At 46.0% G+C, this 20,299-nt stretch overlaps 1 protein-coding gene across 2 annotated transcripts in view; it reads left to right on the top strand.

The window, feature by feature from the left end:
• Positions 1-20,299, top strand: part of c11.1 (maestro heat like repeat family protein c11.1) — a 213,933-nt gene that overhangs the window by 135,004 nt on the left and 58,630 nt on the right. For both annotated transcript variants that reach the window (XM_050194373.3, XM_055062171.2), the window contains exons 26-28: positions 1,527-1,679; positions 9,426-9,580; positions 11,310-11,475. In XM_050194373.3, coding sequence (XP_050050330.1) covers positions 1,527-1,679; positions 9,426-9,580; positions 11,310-11,475 — 474 coding nt within the window. The remainder of the gene's footprint in view (positions 1-1,526; positions 1,680-9,425; positions 9,581-11,309; positions 11,476-20,299) is intronic.

Genomic DNA, 20,299 nt, shown 5'->3' with positions numbered 1-20,299 from the left:
GCCAATAAAATGAAGCGTGCCTCGCTGCAGGACTTTGCTGGATGGGTGAAAGATGCATGGTGCACGATCCCGTCTGTCATGGTCAACAAGGCCTTTAAAAAGTGCAGGGTTTCGAATGCCATCGATGGCACCAAGGATGAAATGCTTTGGTCTGTTGATAGCGATAAGGAGTTGTCTGATAGCAACGACGAGTGATATCTATTGCCCCATGCGCCTCGTACCGGCACAGTGAAAAATCTTGGCGGCAAGGTACACCACTTCCATTTGTGTTTTTATTGATCTCAACTTTAGTGTATTGGGAATAAATCTGTTTTTTCTAAATGAGAGAAAATAGTATTTCTATATGAAAGCATGAGGTGCGTGGTATTGTACTCTTTCTTTTTTTTTTGGTCACGGAAAACGGGTGCGCGTTAGAATCGAGTAAATATGGTAAGCCTCGCATCAACCCATCTCCACATCATATCGACTATATCAGTTAAAATTTCCATGGTATATGGTAAGCATACGTGCATTTGATGCTGCGCCAAACGTGCTTGCTGCTGCATCAAGTCAGCTTTTAGCCTGCACAAGGACTTGGACCCAAATTCCATGGTATATGGACCCAAATATGGACCCAAATTTCCATGGTATATGGTAAGCATACGTGCATTTGACCCTGCGCCAAAAGTGCTTGCTGCTGCACCAAGTCAGCTTTTAGCCTGCACCAGGACTTGGACCCAAATGTGAAATCGTCGTTCCACCACTGTATTGAAGTATGTGGCATATAGCTGAAGTAACGAAAGTGTCAGAATTACCACTGAACATGTTAAATAAACGTGAGTTCTGAATTAGGGAATAGGGTCTGTCTCCACACTGCTTGAATGCTGTTCGCATTACCATCAGCAGTCATTATGAGATTTCTGCTGTAATGTTTTTTCTTCTGAACTGTGGGGAATGCAGTGTGTATGTCTCAAAACATCGAACCTTTCTGTAGATACTACTGAAACCCATTACTAGCCTTTGGCTATAAATCCAAACAGTTCATGGAAATTCACTGTACGCATTTTATCAAATAAAATTGAGTTGAATTGAACAAGAAAAAAACCACTGAGACAGACTGCAATCACTGATTTCTGCCTGTAAGCATAGTACCCATGATTTTGGGGAGCGAACGTAGAGAGCGTGGCAATCTCATGAAATAATAACAAACTCCTGATATTGCTTCGTCAATTACGTAATTTCCTCGCAGTGACGACATCTATCGTACTTAATAAAACTCTTCTGCACCCTGTTCAGTTCATTTTGAGTTCATGTCCAATTATTATGAACTTCCAATATATCGAACACATTTTGTGCCATAGTGGTGTTCATTGTATTTGGGCTTGACTGTGTAAAAATTTAATTTCAATCATATTAAATGTAATTTTGTTTTCTGCACCTGTACTAACTTTCTCTTTGGACAAGGACTTCTCAAGGTGCTTACCTTTCATTTATTTCTTGAAATGGTCAGCCTTGATCTTATTGTTGTTGCTATTTGCTGCACGCAGACACTGGCCAAGAAGGTGCCATCGATTCAGCTCCTTTCATTAGCCGAGACGCTCCTTCAAGGTCTCAAGGATCCAGTGTCAAGTAGTTCCTCTGGTGCAGCCCATGTGCTTTCTGGCCTGCTGCAGCTGCGCGGTGCTGAGCTGCGAGCTGAAGTATGCATTTTCTGTTTAAGTATGTTGCTCAAACTGAGAATTAGATGTAAAATTCATGGAGTGCTACACTAGATAACACTGGAACCTGCCATAGTGGCTTAGCGGCTATGGTGTTGCACTGCTAAGCACGAGATCGCAGGATCGAATCCCAGCTGTGGCAGCCGCATTTTGATGCGGGCGAAATGCAAAAAAACTCATGTCTCGTGCATTGGGGGTACGTTAAAGATCCCCTGGTGGTCAAAATTAATCCAGAGTCCCCCACTATGGCGTGCCTCATAATCAAATTGTGGTTTTGGCGTGTAAAACCTGAAAATTCAATTCAGACAACAGTGGATAACATTTGAAAAATGCACTCGATTGCTTGCTCAGGTTGTCTTTCCTTCTTTTCTCTCTCTCTCTTGCCCTCATGTTTAATTTATTTAGTTGACAAAGAAGGTTACATTAATGTTAATGAATTGTACCTACAGTGTCATATGCTTTAGCTTTATGTACAGTGTTTCTTCTGTCTCACCTCCAATAAACATCACATAGTGACAATGCATTAATTGGCTGTTAAATCCACTCAACCCTTTCAGACACCATGTACATAATTGCTTAAATTGTGAACTTCCACCTTTTCCTCCAAGTGTGTTACAGATGCTGCCAATCTAGGGATTCCAGTAGAATTATCCACTCTTCTTCTTGCAACTGTAGAGTTTACTGTGCCACATAGTGAACACATATAAAACCAATGTGGAAAATATTCATCATGGCAGCACGTGGCCGATGTTACCAGATAAGCCATCTAATATTTTGCTGTGTTTTCGGCATTGTCTATGGCTTTCAAAGAATTTTTCGTTGATATAATGATCATGTTATTGTCTCAAAATAGAATACAAAACCGACACTCACAAGGTGTCCTCTCAGTTTCGTAATTTATGTATGGTGACAAACGTGTACAAAGCGTCTTAGTGGACGCGTTCAGAATGCTGTACATGAAGCAGTGCGCAGCACAGAGCAGTGCTCGACTCTGCTAGCTAGTGAACTCGTATACCTCTGCCGAGTTTGTTGCACTACCTTCTTCCTTGTTTTATGAGAAGAAACTCGACAATGTGAACAAGCATGTGCGGACAAGATTCCGGCGAAAATGCATCTAGAAACGTCTCAGATGTCAACTGAGTCGAGTTTGTCAGTTCTGCTTGAATTGAAGATGTGGATAAAGAGAATGTGCAATACCTAAGATTTGCAGGTTTCTCTGGTGCTGTGAAAAATTGTGAAAGAAACTTGCAATGAAAGAAATTGCCTTTTCTCTTAACACTCCCTAAACACCAACAACAACACTGCGCTCAGTGGACAGCCCAAAAGTCTCCTGAATGCAAATAACACTCCAATGCAGCACATATTTAATTTTACTTGCCCAAGTTCATCTTGAAAGTTATTTTCTGAAGCGACACATACCTACGGCGTTCAAAGTATGTGAATGTGAACATGACTTACGAAGAAGGGAAGGAGATCATGGCCAGAAGCTTGTGACCCTGCTTGAAACAGTGCCAGCTCAGAGCCGTCTAACCATAAAATAGAGGGCTGCAGAGGTCGATACAGAAGGTGCCACTCCGCTTGACAAAAGGCATGATGGTAGGCGGTGAAAAAACTTCCAGGGACACTAAACAAAGAACCAAACACCAAAGCGCTGCTCTTGTGGTAGTGCATGTTGTGTTTGGTTCTTTGTTTAGTCTCTTAGAAGTCGTCGTGCTACCAACCATCATGAATTTGTACCAACTAACCTGATCCAATTGCTTGACAAAAGACAAGTGCTTTTACAGTTTTCACTCTTGAGACTCATTGTTGAATCCACTGTGACACTTTGTACACAAGTGTGTACATATCCTTAAAAGATAAACAATGCTAGCTTCTTGTTTACCACTGACTTTAGTTTCACGAAGGCCTACTTAAGTGACCTATTGTGGAAAAGAACTTTTCTCTCAGCAAATGGCAATTGGCATCTGAAAGAGTTAATTTATATATGTGGCTGTTATGCTGAATAGCTAACTTTATTGCATTGATGCAGTGACTCATAAGGTTGATTATGGAGTAAACTTAGGCTTTACTGTATGCTATATATTTGAAAATTGAATGCACAAATGATTGCAGTCAACTTCTGTTAATTTGACTTAGTAGGTAATTTTAACTAGGAGGTGTTGCTTATCTTTACATTACAAGCATGATTGGTTCAACTAAAAGGTGTGACCATGCTGCAGCGAGGTTGTAAACGCATCATGCTACTAATTTTGAAGGCCATGCTGATGCTAAAGCTTAGTGTAATGGTCGGCAGAGCATTGCGTGCATCGTTCCTCATAGACATGGCAGTGCAGCTTCAAGCACAGTCATGACGCAGGTGACGAGGGTGTTGCAGGGCAGCATTAACTTCACTTGTAAAAGATGCTTTTAACCCATGGTAGAGTGTATAAGCGCGACTGGACGAGGACGAAGAAAGGAACAGATACACAGACACAGCGCTTCACTTTCAACTATAGATTTTATTGATACATTGTCTTTGACACATGAAGTCCCCATAGGCAATTTCATAAGGTTTTTAGACTTGGGATTGTACTTTTATCCACAAATGACATGCTGGAGTTATCAGCCGAGAGGCAATAAGCCAGTCCTACCATTTCATTCCGCTCATTCAAAACTTGTAAAACGCGCAGTAGTGACATCGTGTTTCAACAATTCTTTGACGAAGTCATGTGACCACAATATGGAAGCCAGTTTCAAAGAGCAGGCCAAGCGCCTGGCAGATTCTGGTTACCCGATGCGCATGCTAACTTCTGTCGCAGAGGGCTTTAGCAAAAAGTGCAAAAACGCGTCGAATGCAAGCAGTACCAATGCTAGAGCAAAGAAAGTTGCTGTGGTACCATACATTCATTGCATTTCACATAATCTCAGAAGAATAGTGGCGAAATCGGGAGTAGACGTGGTTTTCTCTGCCCCTGAGCGTCTACAGAAGCTATGCAAACAGGTTAACACAGAAAATAACAAAAGGCACTCATGCTCTACCCAACATCGCAAACAATTTGTAACCTGTACTCGTAACGTTGTCTATGCCATCCCACTTTCATGCGGAAGTACGTATATTGGTCAAACCGGCAGATGCATCAACGAGAGATTAAAGGAGCATCAATATAACGTCACTAAGGTAATCTCGGGTCATTTGGGTATTCACTGCCGAGATTGTTCCTGCAAGCCCATGTTTGAAAGCACTTCCGTTCTGTATAAGGCTCATAGCAGGATGACGAGGGAGATTGTAGAGGCCTACGAGATAGCAAAATTAGAGCAGAAGTGCGTAAGCAAGCCTTCGGTGTCACTATCGGAAAAGGAGATACGATTCCTTGGTTTGTCTTTGTGACGATTGTAGTACATGTTTTTTCTTTTTTTCCCTTGCCTTGCACACGTGTACGGTTCAACGAAATGTACCACTCAATGTTCTTTTTTGCTGTTACGTTTGTTTCCGCTCGCACGGTATATATTTATCGATGCGTGCGAAAATAAAATCTATAGTTGAAAGTGAAGCGCTGTGTCTGTGTATCTGTTCTTTTCTTCGTCCTCGTCCAGTCGCGCTTATACACTCTACCATGGATTCTAACCAACTAGCCCGCCAACGTGTTTTAACCAATGCTTTTAACCCTTTCAGGTGCTGTATACATAATTGTGTGCACCAAGATAGTGCATTAAGAGCAAAAGCATTAGCAATATGCAATATGTATGCATATTTAAAATGTATTGCATACATCTTGAAATTCTTCTGATTGGAAACAGGCTGCAAGTTTCAATAACATGTGCAAAATGCTTCTGTAAAACGAGGGGGAAGGGGTTGAGTGTTTTTACTTGTTTTCAGTATGTTGTATGTAGCAGGTTAACTTTTTTCATTATGCATTATGCATTAGTGTTATGCACAAGGCTTAATATTCAAGTGGCTGGTTAGGGGCTTTTCAAGCCTGCTAGACAAGAAATAGTTGATGTTTTCATGTATGATGTTCCAGTAGTGAGCTTTCCCATCGAATCCACATTCTGTAAACTTGACGAACTCACTGAAGAATGTAAAATTCTTAATCTAATCTACAGCTCTATGCTTTTTATGATTCTGTAGATGCAAGCAATGTGGTGAAAGTAAGTTTTCAATCAAGAGAATGAATTGGCGCCTTAAAGAGCTACAAATTTTTGTTCAGAAAGATTCATGAGACGATGCCCTTGAATATAAGACATATTGCATGTCTGTTAACAAAAAATTGCGCCCCATGGATCCCTATTGATCTCCTTATTTATCTCGCTCATTGCATGGTGAGGGCTTTAACTTTAGCAGTCTTGATTGGCCAGTTGCCTGTTCATAAGCTCACTTACATGATGCTAGCAGCTCAAAGGATCTCTGAAGCACCTCTCCCCTTAATGCAGAAGATGTAGGTTTGGCTCCCACCTGCGGCAAGTTCTTTTCGTCCACTATTATTTTCCTTTACCTTAATATTACTATGTGTCAATTAAACATAGCAATTAGTAATCTCTTCTATGCTTTCTACGGCTTTCTATGCCATTGTCTGTTTTCTTCACATGGTTGTAGCCAATAAAAAAAAATTAGCTCTTTGGTTGCCCTTATTGTTCTAATAGCAGTCCTGCACCTCAGACTTTCCTTGCGTAACCTTGGACACATTGTCAATTGTACGTGGTCCCTAATTGTTGCAAGCCGAGTTTCAAGGTTTTGAAACAAATACTTTCAGTATGCATTGCTTACAATTTTCTTTGATTTTTCCTGGGTTGTTTGCCCAGTTGTAAAACCATTGCTACTAAAATGAGTATTTTTCTTTATTATATTACGAGTACATTATGATAGTGAGCAAGTTAGCCTATCAGTGAGCTTTGTGTTTTTTGTTGACTTCTATATTTCATCAACTGGATAAGTCAAAACTATTGGTGTTTGTCATGCCGAATGTGCCCACTCACCTGGCAGGGCAACTTCAGCATGCCTCACTAGCTAATTCCTTCCTTAAATCGCAATACAGTCAAACCTTGACAAAATTAACATAGATATATAATATAACGAATTACAAGATACACAATATTCCATTGGTATTCAGTTTTACTTTGTATTACGAAGTAAATTTAAAATGTTTCTTGCTGATATCAGCACGGAACAAATACAGTCGACTGTCGTTACAACGGGCCCTTATAATCCGACAAAAAAATGTTATTTTATCGGAAGTCCATAATATCCGAAACGCCTCACTTCCGAAACTTTCGTCGTGATGTCTAACAACTTTATTGTAAAGAGTGAGTGACAAACGTCCTAAGTAAAAAACAAAAAAAGTCGCAGTTTTGCCCGAAAGGCGAAGCATCGATTGTGATAGCAAATTAAGCAAGATAAGTGCGGCAGCAGCAGCGAGCGAATTGACCTTCGTGCTGTCTCTCGCTTCAATGCAAACTAAACATCAAAAGCACAGCACATACGAAGCTAGCAGCACTGGGTGCACTTTGTCCACATCGCAGATTGCTTGCAAGATACGGCGCTCACACGGCCGTGTCATTAACAGCAGCCACCGCAGTGGAATCCCCTCTCTCTCGCCTCCCTCCCACACCTCGTGCACGAAAGGCCGCGTGCTTCCGCCCTGCTTTCCTCTCTCCCTCGCACGCAAGATATTGACCCGCGATCGTTGGCTGACCCTCACAAGCCAGTTGCCAGCCCGTGTCGGCACGGCAAAAGTCCATTTTATACGCCCAGTTTGACAAAAATTGCCACTAATTTTGTCCACTGTAGCCGATAGTCCATTGCAATAGTCCGTTAAAAGTGAACTTCGTCGCATTACTAAAATAGGCAGAACAAACTAAGGCTGAAATATCGTCCATTGTATCCGAAAGTATGTTGTACGCGGGTCCTTTCTAACGAGTGTAGACTGTATATGGTAACAAATATAGGATCTAAAGAAATTTTAATGTCAGATGTGACTTCTCTATAACAGGTTCGACTATATTGCGTTTCCTGGTTTTATTTTAATTGAACATTAGCAAGTTTATTAAAATTAAATTCTGGCTTTTCGTAAGTTTATGCCTGGACTTGTCCACATTGCAATGCAATTTAATTTTTGATACCTTAAAACTGTGACATAGTGCATAAGCATTCAGCATCTAGCCATGACAAAGAATGCTCGCTCATATGCAGATCCACTCTATGAACCATAAATTGACTTCATTGCATGAATTGCTTCTTAGTCATTGTCTACCGGTTCTTTAGTAATTGAGCACTATTTGTACTATCTTAATTTCATTCGGTTGGAATTTGTGTCATTCAGTGATTTTATACAAGTAGTGGAGACAACTGTTGATTCAACACCTGACAACTATGTAGCATTCTTTTATTTGAGCATGTTGAAGGCCCCAAAACATTCCCACATTTTGTAAACATTTCCTTTGATCCAAACTTACAGGTAATTTAAGCCAATTTTACAACCTTGCCAAGGTCAAATTGACTTAACTGTCTCAGTCCTATCTTGCTCCTTGCTCTTTCGAATGGGTGTGGGGCTCTACAGCCATGTGACAGTTTGTATATGTGACCACTTTGCAAGAGGGTCACGCCACCAATGGGGAAGCCATCTAGCTCCCCACATGGGAAGAGAGGAGGAAGGCATCTGCTTGCCTCGCTGTGACAGCGCACTAGAAAAGTATGAAACGGCAATAGTGCGTAGTGTGCGAATGTAGGAAAAAAAGGACAGAGAAGAGTAACGAGTACTCTGTCCTTTTTCTTACATTCGTGTGCTACGCACTGCTGCCATTATGAACTACGACAAACTCACCCAAGCTTCTACTCTAATAAACGATAAAATTTCATAATTCCCACAAGCTTCAGATTTCTAAATAAAACAAAATTACAGTACTGCATCTTCTACTAGCTATCCGTCACTGTTTTCTCTGGTTGTAAGCTAAATTCTTGGTTTCGCTGACCACATTTCAATGGAGGTAGGATTAGGCTGTAGGCGTTTCTCTGGGCTGATATGGGAAGCAGAGACATGCCCAGGTGGAGAGGAGCGATCACTGAGGTCACTGTCCTTGCTTGCCGTTTAGTCTCTGTGGCCCTTTAGCACTGCCATGTGGCAAGACAGGTGGGGCTGAAGCCCAGGTGTGGTGAGTAGCCTTCATACAGATGGCTGTACACTGCACTTGAATGCATGTGTGTGAAGGCTGTGCAGAGTGGATGGAGGCACGGCTGTCAAGTTGGATCGATTGCCTGCTAGTTGTATGCTCTCAGTCGCTACTTCACTGATAACGCAATTCTGCTGTCGCGTTGCGGTTCCTAAGAAGCGGTGCTGTCAAATACTAATGGTGAACTTCGGTGGTGCATCGGGCATTCAGTTCTGGTGTACAATGTGTGGTGAATGGGTGTGCAGTCCTTGTGCATTTGTCTTTGCACACCAGACACATGCACTAAATATTGGCCGTACATAATCTACAAATAAACTTTCCATGGGTTTCGTGCATTTCTGCAGTTTGCAGGGCAATAAACATTGAGAACTCTCGTGGTTTGTGTGTTTAGTTAATTCTTGCAAAGATTCCTTCACGTGTGTCTCATGAAAATCTAAGGAGGACCTTCATGCGGGTATTTTGCAGGACTCTATCTCAGATGATAATTGTCGTGTGCTGATACAGACATCTCTCAAATGTAGCATAAGGAGTCTATGAATTTTTTAGTTATTACCTCATACTCAGTGAAATTTTCTAAAATTACAGGTGGCCCACCTTGTCGAGAGCTTGCACCAACAGCTCTCGCATGTCCATTCTCCCCAGACGCAGTCTGAAGCCCTTGAAGTGGTCCGAACTTTGGCACGACACCACTCGAACCTCATTGTGAATGCCCTCCTGACCTATCCGTTACCTTATGACAAGTATGTCTTGTGTCATTGCTCAGCAAGTTAAAGTAAACCCTTGTTAGAACTAAGTTGCTTTATTTAAATTACTACTGTATTCAAAATTTGTTAGGATACCATTCATTGTGCATGCATTTTAGACAGGTTTACTTGAAATGTAATGACAGCAATCTGATTTAAAGGGCCCCTCACCAGGCCTGGCCATTTTGAGCTGACAAGCGCAGAGCATATATTGCGCGATAACAATCATGTCTGTGAAGTATTGCATCGCTACACGCCGCGGAAAGACCTGACATTTCAATCCGATCGCCGTTTCCTTCTTAACTCGCGGCCACCGCGCTCCAAGATGGATGGTGACGTAATCGTGTCCGCAGTGCGGCGTTGCTTGTAGTGACACGTGACTTCGAGAATTATTCAAGACAACATCTGTTATCTGTGCGATCTGTTGCTTGAATTGACGAATTGAAGTTTAGAGAAATAATAAAACACACAAAGGGAATGTCTGCGTGTTTTTTTGTTTTACTTCACACCAAAGCAAGAGAGATGTACTTCTGCTTCGTCTGCTTCACATCACATCATCACTTTAATACCTTAAAGACCTCGGTTAGGGGGTATTACATAAGGGAAGGGTTTCCACGGTCGTGTGGTCACGTGCGCAGGTACCGAAACTATGCCATTTTCTACCATGTTCGACCGGCGTTATCACGCTCTGCGATCCACTTGTTGTGCCTCAGTATTCGTGTAGCACTGAATTATACTGCCAGTCATGTTTCCTTGTGCACAGCGTGCAAAATCGTGCACTGCGCGAATGAGAACAGCTCGTGCGCTGTGCGGTCAGCGGAAATGCGTAGCCCAGGAAAAAAAAAAAACAAGGGAGGAAAAAAAGAAAAAAATGAAGGCGGGGCCTTTGACTTATGCATCACACGTTCCTCGAGGTCTGGTATGGGAGAACGTAGGGAAGGAATTTCGCTTGTGAAGGCTAGACGAGGCGAGTGAAGAGAGCATTTTGCTTGGTAGTGGAGCCCGCCTGCTGAAATCATGGGTTCGTGGCACTGAAATATTTCTATCTCGGCTATTAATGAGCCGATTTGGAAAATTTTTGCAGCAGAATGCTCCATAAAGGACACGTAATAACTTCCAGTGTATAACTAAAATTTGCTATGGGGCCTGGTGAGGGGCCCTTTAATACAAAGAGCCAATGCGGGAAGAGGTTAGAATTCCTCTCTTTCTTTTTTTTATTTTCCTATGCTTGTGCCAATGTTGCACCTACTGCCTCATATAGACTGGGGCAGGTTTAAGAACTGCATAAATGCTAGCACAAAGTAACCCTCTTCACGGGTAGCCTTGCCAAATGCATTGGATGCACTTGCAGTTTTAAGTAGAGCCTACGTTACAGGTCATCTTGATATTTTCTGTAATTTGGTTGGGCCTGTACATATGTGACCCAGGCATGGCACTGCCAATGCCCTCACTAAAGTCTGTGATGCTGCAGCAAAGCTGCAGTGTTGGTAACATGTATATGTTAAAGAAGTGGCACTGAATGGTACACAGGGACCAAAAGAGTGAGTTAATTGTAGGGTATTTATTCAACCCAGAGCTGAAATCACACCCTCAGTTTTTTACAGCTGCATGGAAATTGCATGACACAGAGATGCAATTTTTTTTTTGCATCCCTTTTTTTTTCTATTTTCAGTAATTTCCTTCAGTATGCATTTCAGTTTGCCCTATTGCAATATTGTGTTCACAGGCAGGTGTGCGAGTGTTGGTCAGCACTGGCCAAAGACGCTGCCATGGGTTCGAGTATTGTGAACCACCTGCTGGAAATGCTGGACAACCAGGGAGCTACAGAATTTCATCCAGACCCCAAAAGCCAAAGAGGCACCATCAGAGTGGCCGTTAGGGATGTGCTTGCGGTGGGTGCTTTTCGATTGAGGCAGCTAGGAAAGCATGTTGCAAGCTAGTATACAGTCTCTGAAAGTAAAGAAAAGCAGTTTTATTTATACCTTGAGCTTCATCTTAGTGTCCTGCTGGACGTCTCATTCAGGATGTCTTATCATTATAGCTTCATTGCTTCATAAGCTGATTAGTCTAACCTCGATATGCAGTTAAACCTCTATATAACGAACTTCAATAAATGATATCCTCGTTATAACGGAAGTATTTAACTTTTCATAACCTCTTGTTTATAGAAGCACCATGTATTTAGAACCTCAATATAACGAGCTGTGTATGTGATTTCAATATAACTAAGTTTCACTGCCGCCACAAAGGAATGCTGTGACAATAAATTTAAACTTCTGCGGGCGCAGATGGTCAAATGATTGAATTACAAGCGGCTGCTTACAAACGCACCTCAAATCGCATGACAGTAGCGACTGCTGAAGTGGAGCTGCATCATGTTCTGTATGAAGTCCAAGTGTGATAAGATCCTATCGTGCCCCGCTCACTTTGTGCCAGGGTGAGACGAGAAAGATGGTGGTTTAACAAGTGCCACCTTCCAGCGCGTGCAAAGGCAAAGAGGCAGAGAGGAGCGAGCTCGCGGTAATGCGATCAAGTGCGCGTGAGGGGCAGGGAGGGATGGAGTTGACATGCCTCTCGGCCATGGCTGTGCATCGCTGTAAGTGCGGCTGAGAGCATACCCAGCCGCGCACCCTGCTTTAGAGGTAATCTGCTGCCTGTGCAAAGAGCGGGCATGCCGAGGCAGCGTGGCATCATATGTATAAGTTGTCTTACTGCGCGTTTAGTATTGGAGGTTGCATAATCTCGATTTCGGTGACCCGTTGGAGCGAGAGGCAGACTAAGCATTCGCTCCCCGCTGCCGGCGCTTTTCCTAATAGCGTCATCCCAGTGCGAGTGACGCTATCAGCTGCGGGGTCGCGTGACTGGCTTCACTTATTTCGTACCATTGAGAAGATATTGACACTTGTGCCTCTTTATCTTTATCGGGCGACCACTTCTGAGCGCCTAACAAATGTTATCGCACAGCGCAGGACGCGCCTGCTTGTAAAAGCAGTTTCTGAAATGTTATCGATGGTTCCTTCCACTGTCTTTCACCCCAACTTGTGTAATCTGATTGCATGTATGCACGACGCGAATAGTGTAGAACTTTGTGGAAGGCATGCAGGTTCCAGCGGTTACTCTGGAACATTCGAGAACTGATCTATAAATGCCGACGCGCTTGACCCGCTAATCAGATCTTCGACGATCGCCGACCGTGTTCGCCGCTATCGTTGTGCCATAAGTGTAGCCTGTTTTTGTGGGCACAGGTTCGCCCAATAAAAGTTAGTTTTGTCTTTCACAGTATTGCTACTGTGTTCTTCGTCACCACCACGTGACATCTAGTGGAGGTGCTTTTCGTTCATGTACCGGACGCCCCCGACAAGCCGTGATCCAAGCCCGGACTGCAAAGAGAACACCAACGTAGTCCCGGACCATCGAGCAAGCCGCCGTCTTCAACAGCTGCCCCCGGAGCACGGACTTCTACCTGAGAAGACCAAGAAGATTGTGGCCAAGGCAACCCCAATGGCAGCCCCAGCGTCCCCCATCGTGCTGCAGCAGCCCAGGGAGCCTCCGACGTTCCGCGGTTCAACATTCGAGGACCCGGAAACCTGGCTCGAGACGTATGAGAGGGTCGCTGCATTTAACAGCTGGAACAGCGACGACAAACTGTGACATGTCTTCTTCTCATTGGAAGACGCTGCCAGGACGTAGTTCGAGAATCGAGAAGCCACCTTAACGACATGGGACCTGTTCCGAAGCGGCTTCTTGCAAACATTTACAAGCGTGGTGCGAAAAGAGCGAGCCCAAGCTCTACTAGAAACCAGAGCGCAGCTGCCAAATGAGACGATCGCGATCTTCACGGAGGAGATGGCCCGTCTTTTTCGGCACGCCGACCCGGAAATGTCGGAGGAGAAAAAAGTCCGCTTCCTGATGCGGGGCCTCAAGCAAGAGCTTTTCGTCGGATTTATTCGTAACCCACCGAAGACTGTAGCTGAGTTTTCTGCAGAGGCATCAACGATCGAGAAAACTCTGGAGATGCGCACCCGGCAATATAACCGCCAGGGGCTCACGCCGCAGTACGCCATCCAAGGAGTGGGTTCTGACGACCTTCAAGAGACCATCAGGGCCATTGTGCGCGAAGAACTGCACAAGGTCCTGCCTTCGTCACAGCCTCAAGTGGCCTCGATCGCCGACATCGTGAAAGATGAGGTTCAGCGATCGCTTGGGGTTCCTGAGGTGCAACCTCAATTACCGCAGCCCCAGCCAGAAGCGATGACCTAAGCCGCCGTCGCACGCCGTCAAGGCCCCCCTCTGCGACCGCGCCAGGGCCCTGTAACGCCGCAATTCTGTCGTCCACCGTTGCCGCCGCCAGCACGCCCACCTGTCGCCCAGCGCACCTACGCGAGAAAGACGGACATTTGGCGAGCCCCCGACCACCGCCCGCTCTGCTATCGCTGCGGAGAACCCGGCCATGTGTACCGCCGATGCCCATACCGCGACTTGGGACTGAGAGGGTTCGCCGTCAACGCGCCGCGTCCACAGCTTGGGGAGCGCCCACGTGACATCGCCGATTACCTAGCCGCCACTCAGTGCAACTCTCGACGACCGTCCCGTTCGCCGTCACCAGGCCGCTACCTGTTGCCGCAGCGCCATCCATACACAGGCCCTGCCCAGGGCCGGTCAGCGAGCCCATATCCGGAAAACTAAAAGCAGCAACCGATGGAGGTGCGGTTGCTGTTCGTCAAACTAACGAAGACCCTCCGCCGCCGACGAGGACACCGACGAAACTACCTTGACGGCATAACGACACACCGCCGTCCCGACGAAGTGTGAAAGCAAAGAATACGACGACGAAAGACGACCTGACGACGTCCCATACCAGTCACAGGTCAATGCGACACAGCTGTGATCTGACGCCAAGACCTAACTGTAACGCAAGACAAAGAACCACCGACCTCGACGTGCTTCTCGACGGCCACGCAGTCACCGTCTTAGTCGACACAGGGGCCGATTACTCCGTCATGAGTGGACATATCGCCGCCCACTTGAAGAAGGTTAAGACTGCATGGGAAGGCCCTCAAATTCGGACCACTGGAGGACACCTGATTACGCCGACTGGAATCTGCACGGCAAGAATTACCGTGACCGGACTTACCCTGCCACTTTCGTTATCCTCCAACAATGTTCACGCGACGTCATTCTCGGCCTGGACTTCCTAAACCAACACGGTGCAGTCATCGACCTGAAGTCGAAGTCGATAACCCTGTCTGAAGATCAAGCGATACCGCCGGAGAGCTCTCGTAGTCACCATGCCTTAAGCGTGCTCCAAAGTCAAGTTAGCATCCCCCCTCGCTCCAGCATTGTCATTTCCGTCGGCACCAAAACACCTGCCGACGTAGCAGGCGTCATCGAGGGTGACCAACGTCTACTGCTAGACTGTGAAATTTGCATCGCAAGAGGGATCGCTCAACTCCACGGAGGGAAAACGGAAGTGATGCTAACCAACTTCAGCCAAGAGTTCAAGCACATCAGCAAGGGCACGACAATCGCGTACATCGAGGAAATTGTGGAAACGAGCAATGCCTCTGTCCTCTCAGATTCTGCTGCATCTACCCCGCCGACCTTAGTCCCCGAACCAGACTTCGACGTAAATCCAAGTCTCCCCATGAGCAAGCAGCAAAAGCTCAGAAGTCTTCTGCGACGATACAAGGACTGCTTTTCGACTTCATCGAAGATACGACAAACACCAGTTGCAAAGCATCGCATAATAACCAAAGAGTGCGCTCAACCACTCTGCCAGAGCCCTTACCGAGTTTCGACGCGAGAACGTGAAGCTATTAGGCAACAAGTCGACGACATGCTGCGCGATGACATCATCCAGCCGTCGAAAAGCCCGTGGGCATCTGCTGTTGTCCAGGTGAAGAAAAAGGATGGAACCCTACGTTTCTGCGTCGATTATCATCAACTGAACAAGATCACGAAGAAAGACGTATACCCCCTTCCACGGATAGACGACGCATTGGATCGGTTCTGCAATGCCAAATACTTCTCGTCGATGGACCTCAAGTCTGGCTACTGGCAAATAGAAGTCGACGAGAGAGATTGCGAAAAGACTGCCATCATCATGCCAGACGGCCTCTACGAGTTCAAGGTAATGCCATTCGGACTGTGCTCGGCGCCTGCAACGTTCCAGCGCGTCATGGACACGGTGTTAGCAGGATTGAAGTGGCAGACCTGTCTTGTTTACTTGGATGACGTCGTCGTCTTCGCCGGAAATTTCGACGATCACCTTAGGCGGCTTGCGACAGTACTAGAGGCCTTCAAATCATCAGGGCTCACTCTGAAGCCAGAAAAGTGCCGCTTCGCTTATGATGAGCTTCTGTTCCTAGGACACGTCACCAGCAAATCTGGGGTATGCCCCGACCCACAGAAAACAGATGCCATCGCAAAGTTCCCGCAGCCGATCGACAAAAAGGCAGTGTGTAGATTCCTTGGCATGTGTGCCTACTACAGGCGCTTTGTCGAGGACTTTTCACGCATCGCTGAGCCGCTAACGCATCTAACCAAATCTGATGTCGAGTTCAAGTGGCGAACGCCGCAGGCCGACGCATTTCAAGAACTCAAACGACGCATGCAGTCACCGCCGGTACTTGCACATTTCGACGAAGACGCCGATACCGAAATCCACACTGACACCAGTAGCCTAGGCCTCTGTGCCGTCCTAGTCCAGAAGAAAGACGGACATGAACGGGTGATATCTTATGCTAGCCGTTCGCTGTCGAAAGTGGAAGGCAATTATTCTACGACTGAAAAGGAATGCCTCGCCATCATTTGGGCTACAGCAAAATTCCGCCCTTACCTATATGGCAGGCCATTCAAAGTTGTCAGCGACCATCACGCATTCTGCTGGCTAGCTAACTTAAAGGACCCTTCAGGACGGCTTGCGAGGTGGAGCCTCCGACTGCAAGAATATGACGTCACGGTAATCTACAAGTCCGGATGAAAACACTCAGACGCCGACTGCCTATCACGCGCCCCCATCGATCCCCCGCCGGAAGACGATGACGATGACGGCGCCTTCCTCGGAATAATAAGCACAGAAGACTTCACTAAACAGCAATGAGCAGACCCGGAGCTAAAAGGCCTCGTCGAGTATTTGGAAGGGAACACCGACATAGTACCTAGGGCATTTAAGCGCAGATTGTCTTCGTTCACATTACAAAACAACCTGCTCATAATGAAGAACTTCTCACCAGTCTGCGCCAGCTACCTTCTTGTTGTTCCGTCAGCGCTGCGCCCAGAAGTACTGTACGCCCTACATGACGATCCTACCGCTAAGCACCTCGGATTCTCCCGGACGCTGTCGAGGATACAGGAAAGGTATTACTGGCCACGTCTGACCGCCGAGGTCGCCCGTTACGTCAAGACATGCCGAGACTGTCAGCGACGCAAGACACCACCGACAAGGCCAGCAGGATTACTACAGCCGATCAAACCTCCTTGCCGACCATTTCAGCAGATCGGGATGGATTTGTTGGGACCGTTTCCAGCGTCAACATCCGGAAATAAGTGGATCATCGTGGCGACGGACTATCTCACCCGCTTCGCTGAAACTAAAGCTCTACCGAAAGGCAGTGCAGTCTATGTGGCGAAATTTTTCGTCGAGAACATTCTGCTGCGACATGGTGCCCCAGAAGTCCTCATCACCGACAGAGGAACAGTGTTTACAGCAGCGCTCACCCAAGCCATTCTGCAGTACAGCCATACAAGCCACAGGAGGACAACTGCCTACCACCCGCAGATGAATGGTCTTACGGAGCGCCTGAACAAGACCCTCGCCGACATGCTAGCAATGTACGTCAACGTCGAGCACAAGAAGTGGGACGCGGTCCTGCCGTATGTAACCGTTGCTTACAACACAGCGGTGCAAGAAACAACACAGATCACGCCGTTTAAGCTGGTTTACGGCAGGAACCCGACGGCGACGCTCGACGCCATGCTGCTGCGCGTCACCGACGAAGAGAATCTTGACGTCGGGACCTTTCTCCAGCGCGCCGAAGAAGCCCGACAACTCGCCCGCCTACGGATCAAGAACCAGCAGCGTACCGACAGCCGACACTGCAACCTCCGACGACGCTTCGTCGAGTACCAGCCCGGTGACCATGTTTGGGTTTGGACCCCTATACGCCGACGAGGACTGAGCGAGAAGCGTTTGCGTCGCAATTTCGGACCGTACAAGATCATCCGACGTATTGGCGCACTGGACTATGAGGTCGTGCCAGACGGCATTTCGCTATCACAGCGGCGCCGCTCACGACCTCAAATAGTCCACATTGTGCGACTCAAGCTGCACTACCAGCGTTAATGAACTTTGGGACTTTGCGTAACTGACCTTTGGACTTTGTTTCTTTTCGTTGTTTTGTTACTTTTGTTTAATAAGTGTCATTTTGTGTTTCGCTCTCTTATATTTGTAGCATCGGCACGATGCTTTTTAAGAGAGGGGGTAATGACACATGTGCTTCTTTATCTTAATCGGGCGACCACTTCTCAGCACCTAAGAAATGTTATCGCACAGCGCAGGATGCGCCTGCTTGTAAAAGAAGTTTCTGGAATGTTATCGATGGTTCCGTCCAGTCTTACCGCAACTTGTGTAATCTGATTGCATGTATGCGCGACGCGAATAATGTAGAACTTTGTGGAAGACACGCGGGTCCCAGTGGTTACTCTGGAACATTCGTTGACTGATCTACAAGGGCCGACGCGCTTGACCCGCTGATCAGATTTTCGACGATCGCCGACCGTATTCGCCGCTATCGTTGTGCCATAAGTGTAGCCTGTTTTTGTGGGCACAGGTTCGCCCAATAAAAGTTACTTTTGTCTTTCACAGTATTGCTACTGTGTTCTTCAACGTCACCGCCACGTGACATTTATATCGTCGATGTATGTGGCATGAAACCATATCATTTGTCACCAACTCCCAAATTTATCAAAATGAATTGTTTTCTCATTTAGATTTGCTTTTTTCGATTGCCCGATTGTTCGGAAAATTCTGCAGCCCCTTTCCGTGTAAGAAAAATCAATCGGTGACTGTACTTATTTGGAAAGCATATTTAGCGCCAGCGAACAAGGACAGAAGGGAGACGACACGACAATGCGTTGGGAGTATAAACCTAGGGCTATTTAATAAGCTGCTGTTGCTGTATTGGTCCGCCCACTCGAGGCTTTTCAAGAGGAGCATTGCCAACTTGTGCTTTGGAAATGCATAAAAAAAACCTTGTCACCATAAGATCTGGATGAGTCTTATGGATCAGTCGGAAAGGTTATCAGCAGCAGGGTTTCCGGAGTCAGTGCAGCTTTCGGTCGTAGAGGCGCTGCTAGAAAGATGCGGGTCAGAGAGCACAACTCGGGACGCAGCAAATCAACAGACGAAACACAGAAGGAAGGTAGTGGTAGTGCCCTATCTGCATAGAACGGCACATAGTCTTAAGAAAATGGCTAGCCGGGTGGACACAAAAGTGGCTTTTTCAGCATCAGAAAAACTCGCGAAAATATGTCGGTTAACGGATTCGTACCGTAAGCCAGGTGTAGGATGCTCTACGAATCATCGTAAAGCACCAGTCGGTTATGTAGAAGCTGTTGTTTATAAGCTTCTGCTGTTCTGTGGGAAAAATACATCCGACGGACAGGCAGGTGTCTTAATGACCGGTTACGAGAACATAGTCTAAACATGAGAAATAAGCAATACGGTCATCTGTCAACTCACTGTCATGAATGCGGCTGTGCGCCGGTGTATGGGTCCTGTCGGGTTCTTGCGAAGCACGAGGATAAAGATGTGCGAGAGATTATTGAGCCTCAGGGCTATCTGTCGGAATAGTGATACGTGTTATTGCCCCTTCGCTCGACTTGTTAGATAAGGAGACAGCTATTTTGGATGGTTAAAATTTGGATGAGGTGGTGCCACTGTGCATGGATTAAATAAGTGGGTGTTTCCTGAAAATCAAGTTGTCGAAGTTAGCGCATTGTGGTGTCGTCTCCCTTCTGTCCTTGTTCGCTGGCGCTAAATATGCTTTCCTTGTCAGTTTACCAACACGCCCAACAAATGGCAATGCTGTACTTATTTGTGTAAAACGTCAATTTCAATAGAATGAAATTTCGTTATAACGAAGCAAATTGCTGATTTTACCATCTTCGTTATATCGAGATTTAACTGTATAACAAAGCTGCATCTGACATGAAAATGTCTTTGTTATAGCTGATATTTGTTACAAGCATATTGCTAATATCGGCGGAAAAAATTTGCTAACATATCCTTGCGAAAACAATGCACAATGCCTCTGACGGGCCAGCAAAAGGTATCCGGCACATTTTACGGCCCATAAGCAGGGACGCGATCGCATATCATTGTTCGAAACATGCATTCAGTTTGCATTCAATTTCGTCTCATGCGATTGGCCTAGGCCATGCCGACGGGTGCGGCTGACGACGTCGGCGTGACCTAGGCCAGTCGTGTGAGGTGAAACTGAATGCAACTTTCGAACAACGATCTCTGATCGCGCGCGCGCTAGCTTGCCATACCAATAGGTGGCAAGATAACGATCACACACACACAATTTGCATTGTCACTAACATGAAATACTGCGATTGGTGTGACCTCACAGGATCTGCACATTGGCTTGCCAACTGTGGTCCAACTAAGCTAAGGCACTGGCCAAACTCTGCAAACGCATCCAGTATGTG

Source organism: Dermacentor andersoni, chromosome 1 (genome assembly GCF_023375885.2).
Source record: "Dermacentor andersoni chromosome 1, qqDerAnde1_hic_scaffold, whole genome shotgun sequence".
Classification (NCBI taxonomy): domain Eukaryota; kingdom Metazoa; phylum Arthropoda; class Arachnida; order Ixodida; family Ixodidae; genus Dermacentor; species Dermacentor andersoni.
The sequence above is the reverse complement of the archived record's forward strand: the minus strand, read 5'-3'. Positions and strand labels throughout refer to the sequence as shown.